The sequence below is a fragment of the Heterodontus francisci genome, chromosome 17 (assembly GCF_036365525.1).
Source record: "Heterodontus francisci isolate sHetFra1 chromosome 17, sHetFra1.hap1, whole genome shotgun sequence".
Taxonomy (NCBI): Eukaryota; Metazoa; Chordata; class Chondrichthyes; order Heterodontiformes; family Heterodontidae; genus Heterodontus; species Heterodontus francisci.
This window is the reverse complement of record NC_090387.1, coordinates 27,863,642-27,877,930: the sequence shown is the minus strand read 5'-3', so window position 1 is coordinate 27,877,930 and position 14,289 is coordinate 27,863,642. Positions and strand designations below refer to the sequence as shown.

General features: G+C 45.8%; 1 protein-coding gene across 6 annotated transcripts in view; it reads left to right on the top strand.

Moving 5' to 3' along the window:
* Nucleotides 1–10,135: 10,135 nt before the first annotated feature.
* The window catches only part of vps9d1 (VPS9 domain containing 1), a 112,399-nt gene continuing 108,245 nt past the window's right edge, over nucleotides 10,136–14,289 (top strand). For all 6 annotated transcript variants that reach the window (XR_010976659.1, XR_010976660.1, XM_068049192.1 and 3 more), the window contains exon 1: nucleotides 10,136–10,251. Coding sequence is in view for 4 of the 6 variants with exons in the window: in XM_068049192.1 (XP_067905293.1) it covers nucleotides 10,159–10,251 (93 nt within the window). In the remaining 2 variants the exon portion in view is untranslated. The remainder of the gene's footprint in view (nucleotides 10,252–14,289) is intronic.

Here is a 14,289-nt window from a genome sequence, read left to right as displayed (position 1 = left end):
TACCCCTTCCCCTCCCTCCCAGAACCGTGACAGGGTTCCCTTGTCCTAATTTTCCACCCCATCAGCCTCCATATCCAAAGGATCATCCTCCGCCATCTCCAGCGTGATGCCACTACCAAATGCATCTTCCCCTCCCTTCCCCTTTCAGCATTCCGAAGGGATCGTTCCCTCCGCGACACCCTGGTCCACTCCTCCATTACCCCCACCACCTCGTCCCCATCCCATGCAATCGCAGGAGGTGTAATACCTGCCCATTTACCTCCACTCTCGTCACTATCCCAGGCCCCAAACACTCCTTTCAGGTGAAGCAGCGATTTACTTGTACTTCTTTCAATGTAATATACTGTATTCGCTGCTCACAATGTGGTCTCCTCTACTTTGGGGAGACCAAACGCAGACTGGGTGACCGCTTTGCGGAACACCTCCGCTCAGTCCGCAAGCAGGACCCCGAGCTTCCGGTTGCTTGCCATTTCAATACTCCCACCTGCTCTCATGCTCGCATCTATGTCCTGGGATTGCTGCAGTGTTCCAGTGAACATCAACGCAAGCTCGAGGAACAGCATCTCATTTACCGATTAGGCACACTATAGCCTGCCGGACTGAACATTGAGTTCAATAATTTCAGAGCATGACGGGCCCCCCATTTTACTTTTATTTTAAGTTATTTTTTCTTTTTTTCATTTTTACATTTTTTACAATTTTTTTATGTTTATTTCATTTCATCTTAGTTTGTTCAGTTTGCTTAGCCACTGGTTTTTTTTCATGTTTGTGCTTGCTGCTGTTCAATCTTCAATCTGTTAACACCCTATTTGTACTAATGCTTTGTCTTTCGACACATCATTAACATATTGTTTGCCTTTGCTCCATGACCTTTTGGTCTGCTATGTAGCCTTGTCCAATCTACACCTTCTCCTTTGTTATCTCTTGCCCCACCTCATTTGCTTATAACCTCTAACATTTCTAATATTTGCCAGTTCCGAAGAAGGGTCACTGACCTGAAACGTTAACTCTGCTTCTCTTTCCACAGATGCTGCCAGACCTGCTGAGTGTTTCCAGCATTTCTTGTTTTTATTTCAGATTTCCAGCATTCGCAATATTTTGCTTTTATTCTATAATTTCCATGCTTATTTTGTGCAGATGTTTGCCGGGATTTTATCAGCACACTGTAGTTCCCAATGTCGGAAGCGCAAATGGCGAGACCATGGCAGCAATTAAGAAGCCGCCGCCGGGACTGCTATCCCATTAAGGACAGCTGCCTGCCATTCCAAGCTGCCAGCCAAATCGGAGGGCCAGCAGCTATGCAGCACCAATAGAGGTGGCCGCTGCTGAGACTGCAAGGGGAAAGAGAGGGCACCTCTCTGTGGAAGCACCCTTGAAAGGGCGGGAGAAAAAATATTGATGTGTTGCTGCAGCAGGCAGGCCCCGGCAACTGGAGGGGTGAACCCTCCAGCGGAGACATCGAGGCTGCGGTGGGGAGTGGCGGGGGCTGGGCACCCAGAATGGAAGACCCCCCCCACCCAGGAAAGCAGCTGCAGACTCATCGTGCGGCAGGGTGGGCCATTCCAACGCTTGCAAAATCCTGGAAGCCTGGTAAAATGGCCGTCAATAGGCCAATTAGTTGGATTAATTGGCCGCTCGCCTCCAGTCAGCAGGAGGCCGAGCCACTGCCATTCCCATCACTGAGAATATCCCCTGGCAGCAGGAACACGTCGGACTTCCCTCCCAATGACATTTTACCACCCCTTCCGTCTACCAGCCTGTCTCCAATGTGCAGGTAAAATACTAGCCAATGATACCAGAATTACCTTCTGGGAGAGGAGCGGACCTGCGGGTAGAACACGGAGCGGGGAGCGGATAAATAGAGCCAGAGGATCACGGCCTACAGCACTTACCTTCAGGGAGAGCAGCAGAGAGGAGTGGACCTGCGGGAAGAACACAGAGCAGGGAGCAGTAAAATACAGCCCGAGGATCAAGGCCTACAACACTTACCTTCTGGGAGAGCAGTGGAGAGGAGCAGCCCTGTGGGAAGAACACGGAGTGAGGAGCGGATAAATAGAGCCCGAGTATCGCGGCCGGGAGCACTTACCTTCTGGGAGAGTAGCGGACCTGTGGGAAGAACACTGAGCGAGGGGCGGATAAATGGAGCCCGAGGATCGCGGTCTACAGCACTTACCTTCCGGGACAGCAACGGAGAGGAGTCCAGGCACGCCAGAGTTTGAAAACAAAGTGAGCAGTGATGTCACAGCAAAGCTGCAAGGTGATTGGTTGGTGGGTAACTGCTGTTAGGGAATAACTCTAAATAGCTGGGTGAGTACACAACTGTTAGGGTGTGTGTTTGTAAATAGCTTAATTATAAGGAACAAGTGAGTAGCTGTTTTTTTGACTAATGCTTATTTTAACTAGTGAATTGTATTGATTTTTAGTAGGATTTATCAGTACTAGTAAAGTTTTATTAATAATTCTAAGGTGTTGTAGTATTGTTCAGGTTTTCCTTTAGCAATAGCAAAGGGTCAACTAATAAATAAAGGAATGGCAGGGTTGCTTCAATCTCAACAGTGCACCTCCTATGCTATGTGGGAGCTCCAGGATGCTTCCTGTATCCTGGAGAAACTTTCGTGCAAGAGGTGTTGTCAATTGAAGCAGCTTGAGCTCTGGGTTTTGGAACTTGAGCGGCAGCTGGCGACACTGAGGTGCATTCATGAGGATGAGAGCTGCGTGGATAGCACGTTTAAAGAAGTAGTCACCCCACAACATAAGAGTATGCAGGGAACGAGGGAATGGGTGACCACCAGACAGTCAAAAAGAATCAGGCAGGTAGTGCAGGAGACCCCTGAGTGCATCTCACTCTCCAACAGACATTCAATTCTGAATACTAAGGAAAGTGATGTTTCACCTGGGGAATGCAGCCAGAGCCAAGTTCATGGCACCACAGGTGGTTCAGCAGCACAGTAGGGTACAGGGAAGACTGGAAGAGCCATAGTGATAGGTGATTCAATAGTTAGGGGAACAGTTAGACGTTTCTGTGGCCACAAACATGAATCCAGGATGGTGTGTTGCCTCCCTGGTGCCAAGGTCAAGGATGTCACTGAGCAGTTGCAGAGGATGCTGAGGGTGAACAGCCAGCAGTCATGGTCCACATTAGAACCAACGACATAAGTAGAAAGAGGGATGTAGTCTTGCAGTCAGAATTTAGGGAGCTAGGGAAGAAATTAGCAAACAGGACTTCAAAAGAAGTAATCTCCGGATTACTCTCAATGCCAAGTGCAAGTGAGTATATAAATAGAAGGATAAGACAGATGAATGCGTGGCTGAAAAGATGGTGCAAGAGGGAGGGCTTCAGATCCCTGGGACATTGGGACTGGCTCTGGGGGAGACGAGGCCTGTACAGGCCGAATGGGTTGCACCTGAACAGAACTGGGTCTGAGTTCCTTGCGGGACGTTTTGCTAGTGTTGTTGGTGAGGGATTAAACTAGTTTGGCAGGGGCATGGGGACCTGCGGGTAGACTCAGCTGGGATGAAATCAGAAATGAAAATGGAAGGCGGAAAATTAATGGATGAGTCTGGAAAACAGAGGAAACGAGGGTTAGAAAAAGTTTGGCAGCGTGCAAGGGTATCTATTTCAATGCAAGGAGTATAGCACATAAAGCAGATGAGCTGAGGGCACAGATAGACGTGTAGCAGTATGGTATCATAGCTATTACAGAAACATGGCTTAAGGAGGGACAGGAATGGCAACTCAACGTTCTTGGTTACAGGGTTTTCAGACGTGATAGGGAGGGGGATAAGAAAGGAGGGGGAGTAGTAATTTTAGTCAAGGAAACTATTACAGCTCCGAGGAGGGATGATATGTTGAAAGATTCATCAAATGAGGCCATATGGATTGAGCTAAGGAACAAAAAAGGGGCAATCACACTGCTGGGCGTGTATTATAGACCCCCAAATAGTCAGAGGGAGATAGAAGAGCAGATGTGTAGGCAAATCTCTGAGAAGTGCAAGAACAATAGGGCAGTAATAGTAGGGGATTTCAATTACCCCAATATTCACTGGGATAATTTTAGTGTGAAAGGAATTGAGGGAGCAGAATTCTTGATGTGCATTCAGGAGAACTTTTTTGCCCAGTATGCAGCAAGCCCAACAAGAGAGGGAGCAGTTTTAGACTTAGTTTTAGGAAATGAAGATGGGAAGGTGGAAGGATTGGCAGTGGGAGAGCATTTTGGTGGTAGTGATCATAATTCAGTCAGGTTTAACATCATTTTGGGAAAGGACAGAGATGTAACAGGAGTTAGAGTTCTCAATCGGGGTAAGGCCAATTTTACTAACCTAAGGAGTGATTCAGCGAAAGTGGACTGGAAACAGCTACTTGAAGATAAATCCGTATCAGAACAGTGGGAGGCATTCAAAGAGGAGATTCAAGGGGTTCAGGGTAAACGTGTCCCCACAAAGATAAAGGGTGAGGCGGTCAAATCTACAGCCCCATGGATGTCAAGGAGCCTACAAGATAAGGCAGAAAAGGAAAGCTTATGTCCAACACCGAGAACCCAATACTACAGAAAGCCGAGAGGAGTATAGAAAGTGGAGGGATGAAATCAAAAAGAAAATTAGGAAAGCAAAGAGAGGGCATGAAAGAATATTGGCAAGCCAAATAAAGGTGAACCCAAAGATGTTTTATCAGTACATTAAGAGTAAGAGGATAACTAAGGAGAGAGTAGGGTCCATAAAAGACCGAAAAGGTAATCTATGTGTAGGAGCAGAAGATATTGGTATGGTTCTTAATGAATACATTGCGTCTGTCTTCACAAAAGAGGGGACGATGCAGATATTGTAGTTAAGGAGGAAGAGTGTGATAAACATAGGGAGAGAGGAAGTATTAATGGGATCAGCATCCTTGAAAGTTAATAAATCACCAGAGCCAGATGAAATGTATCCTAGGCTGTTAAAAAAAGCAAGAGAGGAAATAGCAGAAGGTCTGACTATCATTTTCCAGTCCTCACTGGCTACAGGTGTGGTGCCGGAGGAATGGAGAATTGCGAACGTTGTACCTCTATTTAAAAAGGGAGTGAAGGATAGATCGAATAATTACAGGCCAGTCAGTCTAACCTCAGTATTGGGCAAATTAGTGGAATCTATTCTGAGAGACAGGATAAACTGTCACTTAGAAAGGCACAGGTTAATCAAGGATCGTCAGCATGGATTTGTTAAGGGAAGATCTTGTCTGACGAACTTGATCGAATTTTTTGAAGAAGTAACAAGGAAGATAGATGTGGGTTGTGCAGTTGATGTGGTCTACATGGATTTTAGCAAGGCTTTTGACAAGGTCCTACCTGGCAGACTGGATAAAAAAAATAAAATCACATGGGATCCAGGGAAATGCAGCAAGGTGGATACAAAATTGGTTCAGTGGCAGGAAACAAACGGTAATTGTTGACGGGTGTTTTAACGACTGGAGGGCTGTTTCCAGTGGCGTTCCGCAGGGCTCAGTACTGGGTCTCCTGCTTATTGTGGTGTATGTTAACGATTTGGACGTAAATGTAGGGGGCATGATCAAGAAGTTTGCGGATGACACAAAGATTGGCTGTGTGGTAGGTAGCGAGGAGGATAGCTGTAGGCTGCAGAAAGATATTGATGGTCTGGTCAGATGGGCAGAAAAGTGGCACATGGAATGCAACTTGGAGAAGTGAGAGGTGATGCATTTGGGGAGGTCCAACAAGGCAAAGGAATACATGATTAATGGGAAAATACTGAGAAGTGTACAGGAAGTAAGGGACCTTGGAGTGAATGTCCACAGATCCCTGAAGGTAGGACAGCTCGATAAGGCAGTTCAGAAGGCATAAGGAATCCTTTCCTTTATTAGTCAAGGTATAGAATACAACAGCAACGAGGTTATGCTGGAACTGTATAACTCATTGGTTGGGCCACAACTGGAGTACTGTGTGCAGTTCTGGTCACCTCATTACAGAAAGGATGTAATTGCACTAGAGAGGGTACAGAGGAGATTTACGAGGATGTTGCCAGGACTGTAAAAATGCAGCTATGAGGAAAGATTGGATAGGCTGGGGTTGTTCTCCTTGGAACAGAGAAGGCTGAGGGGAGATCTGATTGAAATGTGCAAAATTTTGAGGGGCCTGGATCGAGTTGAGGTGAAGGGTCTTAGCAGAGAGGTCATTGATGAGGGGAATTAGATTTAAAGTAATTGGTAGAAAAATTAGAGGGGAGATGAGGAAAAACTTTTTCACTCAGAGGGTGGTGATGGTCTGGAACTCACTGCCTGAAAGGACACTGAGGCAAAAACCCTCAACTCATTCAAAAGGAGTCTGGATATGCACCTCAAGTGCCGTAAGCTGCAGGGCTACGGACCAAATGCTGGAAGGTGGAATTAGAAGAGGTGGATCGTTTTTCAGCCGGCACAGACATGATGGGCCAAGTGGCCTCTTCCTGTGCCTTAAATTTTCTATGATTCTATGATTGAGCAGTGTTGTAAGATTGTAACTTTACTGCCTTTTGGTGAGAAATTGCTATTATTTTGAGATCTAAGTTTATTTTAAAAATAATGATTAGTAACAGCAAATGATTGCAGTAGCAGATATAACCCCAAGTGTTTGCTGTCAATCTTGGGAGTTGTCTAATTCCAATTGGGATGTGACTATTTTACCAGCTCAAGAAAAAGGGAAATGTCGTGAGAATTCCCTGTCATTTTCCCTTTACAGAGAATTGGGTTTAGATCAGGTGACCGACAAAGGAAAATGCATTAAGAAATCTTCCAAGGACAGTTATTGTCAATGAAGTTTCTGTAAAAGTGAAATTATGATGTTGTGTAATTATTTTGTTTCATATAAATTCACTTAAAACCAAGATCTTAATGGTTTGAAGCCTATTTGAACAATTCAGAATATTCTCTGTGGCATGTCTCAAGCTTTATTCAAATTGCCCTCTTCTTTCAGAGTACATTGAGAGCAAACCTGGATCAAAATAACAGCGAGGCTAATGGGGCTCTCCATTATTTATGTGCAAAAAGTACAGCGACTTCAGACAAGGGGCAGATCTGAGTTAAACACCAATATCCAAAAGTTGCTGTCCAAGCTGTGCCACTCCACCAGCTGTCTACATCACCATTGAAATGCATTGAATGGCATGAAGTTGTATTTGCGAGGCAGATAAGAATTAAGCTCACCACAGAAAATTCAGTTTTGTCAATTCCTTAACCTTCTAATGATGTACTAAGTGTTCATTACTGTCAATCCACCTCTCAAGTGGCCATTTGCACAGAATGGGTTGATTGCATCTTCCTGCTCCTGGCACACTGACCTGGAGACGGGTTAAGTGACCACGCACCTCCTTTCCCACTCTCATGAGTGAATAAAAGTCCCACCCTTTATTTCTCTTCCTGTACCTGATTTGACAATGAATTCGGAAAAACTTTATGCAGTGAGCGGATCTGGAATGCATAAGGTAGGTCACGGATGCCATATTGAGGAGGGTCAGTTGGGCCTCGCAGGGCCAGGAGGGCATTGGGTTTCGCCTCCATCACTGGATTTCCCCCCAGTGCAAGCCATCATTGATTGCGCCCATGTGGCCATCAAGGCACCCAGCGACCAGCCAGTGTGATCTATCAGCTGGAAGGCTTCCACTCCTTCAACGTCCAACTGGTCTGCGATCACAAGAATTAGAACATTACAGCGCAGTACAGGCCCTTCAGCCCTCGACAAGAACTTCCTCTATGTGTGCACTCGTTTTTTTCTGACAGCTGCCATGTCTCCTTCATCCTCCACCAGTCCAAATTGCCTCAGATATTCACTCCATCCCCAAAGCACATAGATGCATCCAAGGGGACAAGGGAAATCCCTTGAAGAGGTGGCTTCTGACCCCTCTACAGGAGCCCCAGACAGAGGCAGAGAGGTGAAACAAACAATGCCACCTGCTCAGCAGGCCAACCATTGAGCAATTCATCAGATTTCTGAAGATGCGATTCTGGTGCCTGGATCGGTCGGGTGGCACCCTCCAATACCCTCCTGCAAGGGTCTCACTCATTGTGGTGGTCTCCTGCGCTCTCCATAACATGGCCCTCCAGAGAGGTGTGGACCTTGAGGACAGTGAGGCCCTGGAAGGAGACAGCTCATTGGGGGAGGAGCAGGAGGTAAGAGAGGAAGAGCAAGTGGAGGCCGAGGGGGATAACGCCAGAGAGGGGCCCCTGCTGCATGAGGTGGCCTCCTCCTGCCACCCTCAAGGAAGAGGACCTTCCTCCTCTCACTCACAGCTTTCAGCATTAGATCCAAATCGGCATCGATGAAGCGAGGGTTTGCCCTGCGCCAAGTGCCAGGCCTCCAGCTCCTGTGACATCTCACTTCCCTCTGGTGCTGTGGAAGATTTTGGCACAAAACACAGATGTCTCTCTTAGGACAACCAGTAGCCTCAGTGATGGCTGCCATGGAGCGTCTACATGAGCCCCACACTTGATCTGGCCCACCTCCATTCCCGACTCTACTGTCTCTAAATGGACGGGAAACTTGTCTCCATACCAAGTAAGGTCTTACCCATTTGAAAATCTGAACCTGAATCCATCAGTTTTCCACCAGAGGTAGGTTTCTGACCCAAAACCAGGCACGGCTCCTGTTTCCCACCTCTAACAAAAATCTGGCCCTTGGTTCCCCACTATTTTTGCTTTTTGTGTCTTCTACTGTGAAAGCAAACAAAAAATATCTGTTTAATGTTTTTGTCATTTCCTAATTCCCTATTTTAATTTCTCCCATCTCAGCCACTAAGGGACCAAAGGTTAAGTTTGTTGTTCTTTTTTTTGTACATAGCTGTAGAAGCTCTTGCTGTATGTTTTTAATATTTTATGCTAGTTTCCTCTTCGTCTATTTTTCCTCTTATCATCAATTTTTGGTTCATCCTTTGCTGATTTCTGAAACTCTCCCAGTCCTCAAGCTTACTACAATTCTTCACAACATTATAACAGTGAACAATCCTCTTATCTTAAACTCGTCAAGAAACAGTGGTGAGTGAAATCTGCCATTTGTTGCAACCCACACTGCAAGCTTAGAGCAGGATGAGGACAGCATTATCAGTGGCTGTGAAGGTGACCATGGCCAAGATGCGCGGGTTCCTTCCAAGCTGGAGCAGGTGATATTTGCAACATTTTTCAGAGAGCTGACTTTGTTTCATTCTCCTTTGCCAGAGAGAAGCAGGCAGAGCAAACACGCTGCTTCGCTAGGATTGCAGGCTTTCCTATATGGTACACGCGCAATCGCATTGTAGGCACTGCATGTAAACTCTGTGATGCACCATAACTGAAGGGACTCCACTCCCTCAATGGTGTGTGACCATAATCAGCATACCATGCAGATCAATGCCCAGTATCACAGCAGTAGTCATGATGCCTTCGTTCTACAGCAGTTTGCCACATAGCAAAATAGACAGTTCTGGGCTACAAGGGATATCCATTGTCCACCAGGTTCATGATCCAGGTGTGCAACCCATGTACACATGGCCAGTATGCATATAATGAGAGCCATGCTGCCATACGAAATGTTATCGAGCTGACCATTGGAGTGCTTAGGCAACACTTCTGGTCCATGGACCGCACTGAAGGAGACCTGCAGTAATTGCCAGTAATTTCGCCCTCCCTCTTCCCCTTCCCCCAGTCACCCTCCCCCCAGTCACACTCACCCTTCCCCGTATCGCCCTCCCTCTTCCCCTCTCCCTTCTTCCCCTTCCCCCAGTCACCCTCCCCCCTCCTCCTCCTCCTTCTTCCCCTCCCCCCTCCTCCTCCTTCTTCCCCTCACCCCCCCTCCTCCCCCTCCTCATCCACTAGAGGGCGCTCGGACTGTCCTACTGTTTAGGTTCCGAAGAGGGGTCACTGACCCGAAGCATTAACTCTACTTAACTTTTCACAGATGCTGCCAGACCTGTTGAGCGGTTCCAGCATTTCTTGTTTTTATTTCAGATTTCCAGCATCCGCAGTATTTTGCTTTTATTTTAGTGTGGTTTGGAAGCTCTTTGCCCTGAGATGACTCCCAGCAGCCGCCACTAGAGGGCGCTCGGACACAGCCCGTGTCCCGTACTGTCCTACTGTTTAGGTGTCCGGGCGCCAACGAAACCCGTCACACGATATCGTCCGGGTATTTTCCGACACTCCGATCAAAGGTTCCGGCCAACTGCGACATGGCGTTAACAGAGTCAGCGGCGAATGCGCTGCAAAACGCCATGAAGTTGGCGAGAGTCGCGATCCAGCTGGACACGGAGAGCAGGCAGAAGGTAAGAAAGAATCAACTGGGGCCACCCCACTCCCAACCAGAGAGGAGAGAGTCGGACACCCCGACAGCGAGGCCCAGCCGGAGCCCCCAGGCTCGGTTCGCACTCGGGCCGGTGCTGCGAGCCTGGGACTGGGGGTGGGGTGGGGGCAAACAGGCCCCCGGCAGGAATAACAACCGGTATTGGGTGAATCGGCCCGGGTAGACTGCAGGAGTCAAAGCTTTAATGTGTTAACATCGTTTTACTCACAGCATTCAAATTAGATTGAAATAATATCGAGACTTTATCAAGCTGAGGATGTGCTAAAGCGCCAGGATCATCCACTGGAATAACCTCAGTGTTGGACAACAATCCTCAAACATATTGGGACATCATTATTAACCTTCCTCTCCCATTGACATTCAAGTAGATATTTGAAACCTTTCAGGTCTGACTGCACCAGAATTGACACAATTTTCAGTAACTAATATATAGCCAAGATTTAACCTTTTTATTGTGAATTAACATTGAAAGTATTAGCTTTACACCATAGAACATAGAACATAGAACATACAGCACAGAACAGGCCCTTCGGCCCACAATGTTGTGCCGATCCTTTGTCCTCTGTCAAGGACAATTTAATCTATACCCCATCATTCTCCTTTATCCATATACCTATCCAAAAGCCTTTTGAAAGTCCCTAAAGTTTCTGACTCAACAACTTCCCCGGGCAAGGCATTCCATGCCTCGACCACTCTCTGGGTAAAGAACCTTCCCCTGACATCCCCCTTATATCTCCCACCCTTCACCTTAAATTTATGACCCCTTGTAACGCTTTGCTCCACCCGGGGAAAAAGTTTCTGACTGTCTACCCTATCTATTCCCCTGATCATCTTATAAACCTCTATCATGTCACCCCTCATCCTTCTCCTTTCTAATGAGAAGAGGCCTAGAATGTTCAGCCTTTCCTCGTAAGACTTATTCTCCATTCCAGGCAACATCCTGGTAAATCTCCTCTGCACCCTCTCCAAGGCTTCCACATCCTTACTAAAATGAGGCGACCAGAACTGCACACAGTACTCCAAATGAGGCCTTACCAAGGTCCTGTACAGCTGCATCATCACCTCACGGCTCTTAAATTCAATCCCTCTGCTAATGAACGTTAACACCCCATATGCCTTCTTCACAGCCCTATCCACTTGAGTTGCAACTTTCAATGATCTATGCACATAGACCCCAAGGTCTCTCTGCTCCTCCACATGCCCAAGAACCCTACCGTTAACCCAGTATTTTGCATTCATGTTTGTCCTTCCAAAATGGACGACCTCACACTTTTCAGGGTTAAACTCCATCTGCCACTTTTCAGCCCAGCACTGCAACCTATCCAAGTCCCTTTGCAGACGACAATAGCCCTCCTCGGTATCCACAACTCCACCAACCTTTGTATCATCTGCAAATTTACTGACCCACCCTTCGACTTCCTCATTTGCTATTTGCTTCCCTTGTTACTGTGGAATATCTGCATTGGAAGGCTGGGAACTTTGTTTTTCCCCTAATCGCTGACCGGGTTCAAATCCTGAGACTCAGCAGATGGGGAACAGAACTGTGAGCTGGTCTGTATTGTCCGCACCGTGACTGCACTGTCATCAGATGGCTCTAAAGGGACAGCTAGTTGGGCAATTTAATGCCATACTGGCCAGTTTCCTATGGCATTGCACGCAGAGCGTTAAAATAAAGTGTATTCTTCTGGCGAAATACAAACACAAAATGTTGGAAATACTCAGCAGGTCCGGCAGCATCTGTGGAAAGAGAAGCAGAGGTAACGTTTCAGGTCGATGACCACTTGCCAGAAATGTTCTGATGAAAGGCCATCGATCTGAAGCATAAAAACTAGGAGCAGGCAATTCAGCCCCTCGAGCCTGCTCCGCCATTCAATACGATCATCTCATTTTGGCCTCAACTCCACGTTCCTGCCCATTCTCCATAACCCTTCAACCCATTTCAAAATAAAAATCTGTCTATCTTCTCCATAAATTTACCCAATGTGCTGGCATCCACTGCACTCTGGGGTAGTGAATTCCACAGACTCACGACCCTTTGAGAGAAGTAATTTCTCCTCATCTCTGTTTTAAATCTGCAACCCCTTATCCTACAAGAGGAAACATCCTTTCTATGTCTACTTTGTCAATCCCCTTGATCACCTATATGCCTCAATTAGATCGCCTCTCATTCTTCTAAACTCCAGAGAGTAAAGGCCTAACTGCTCAATCTCTCTTCATAAGACAAGCCCCCCATTTCTGGAATCAATCTAGTGAACCTCCTCTGAACTGCCTCCAATGCAACTGCATCCTTTCTCAAGTAAGGGGACCAAAACTGTATGCAATACTCCAGGTGTGGTCTCGCCAATACCTTGTACAGTTGCAGCATCACTTCCCTACTTTTATACTCTATTCCTTTAGCAATAAATGCCAAAATTCCATTTGCCTTCCTTGTCACCTGCTGTACCTGCAAACTAGTTTTCTGTGATTCATGCACAAGGACAACCAGCTCCCTCTGCACCAAAGCACTCTGAAGTTTCTCTCCATTTAGATAATTTGCTTTTCTATTCATCTGACCAAAATGGATAACCTCACACTTATCCACATTAAAATCCATCTGCCAAATTTTGGCCCATTTATCTAATCTATCCATATCCATTTGTAAATTTCTTATTTCTTTATTGCAACTGTCCCAGCTATTTTAGTGTCATCTGCAAATTTGGCTATAGTACCTCCTATCCCTGCATCCAAGTCATTTATATAGATTGTAAATAGTTGGGGCCCAAGGACCGAACCCTGTGGCACCCCACTAGTTACATCTTGCCAACCAGAAAAAGACCCATTTATCCCGACTCTCTGTTTTCTGTTGGTTAGCCAATCCTCTATCCAAGCTAATAAATTGCTCCTAATCCCATGTGAACTTACCTTGTGTATTAACCTTTTGTGCGCCACCTTATCAAATGCCTTCTGGAAGTCCAGATAAACTACAGCTACAGGATCCCCATTATTCACTTTGCTTGTTGCAGCTTCGAAGAACTCTAGCAAATTAGTCTAGCAAACGGTAACTCTATTTCTTTCTCCACAGATGCTGCCAGCACTGCTGAGTGTTTCCAATATTTTCTGTTTTTATTTCAGATTTCCAGCATTCACAGTATTTTGTTTTTGTATTCTATAGCTGCTGCATAAGAGGCCAGCGATATTTGGACCTGAACACACAGATGTAATTCAGACCCAGTGCTACCATATATACATTCTATCCTTATTTTTATAATCCTATTATCAGTTCATATGTTCACATTTTTAATTGAATGGAATTTAGTAGAGTTCTGTTGAAAGGTCACAGATGCTGCCAGACCTAATGATTATTTCCAGCACATTCTCTTTTTATTTAAGTAATTTGCAAAGTTAATGGTCCAAGCAAAATCTGAGACCGAGGGACCAATTTCACAGAATCATTAGAGTGCCTTTTAAATAAGGGTTCCCTCCCTTCAGTATCCTTGGATGCATCTCATCTGGTCCTGGTGTTTTATCCATTTGAAGTGCAGTTTCATAGCAGGAGGTAATCTCAAGCAATAGGTTTAGAATCTTTGAACACAATTCTTCATAAAAACAGAGCATTTCCTTCAACACTACAGATGCCTTTACATGAACTGGCTTTCAGCTGTCTCCAGCGATATTCGTTCACCACTGTGAAAATATTAGCAAACATTGAAGTTGACTTTAGGAGCAAGTGCAGTTCTTAAAATATATTTAATTTGTCTTGTTCATTAGCACAATTACTGAGTGGCATTGCAGGTAGCACAGAGGGTATAAATGTATTTTCAAAGTGTGGAGATGTGGTTTAGTGACTAAGTACCAGTAATATTGATTCACTTCCATTTTAGGTCTCAGAAATGCCGAATAGGGAACTAAGTGCTATTGTGAAAGAGCATTTAAGGTTTTAAAGATTATCCGCAAAACAGACGATGTGCTGAATAGCCTGTTTCTCTGCTGCATCACACTTAGGATTCTGTTTGATGTGTTG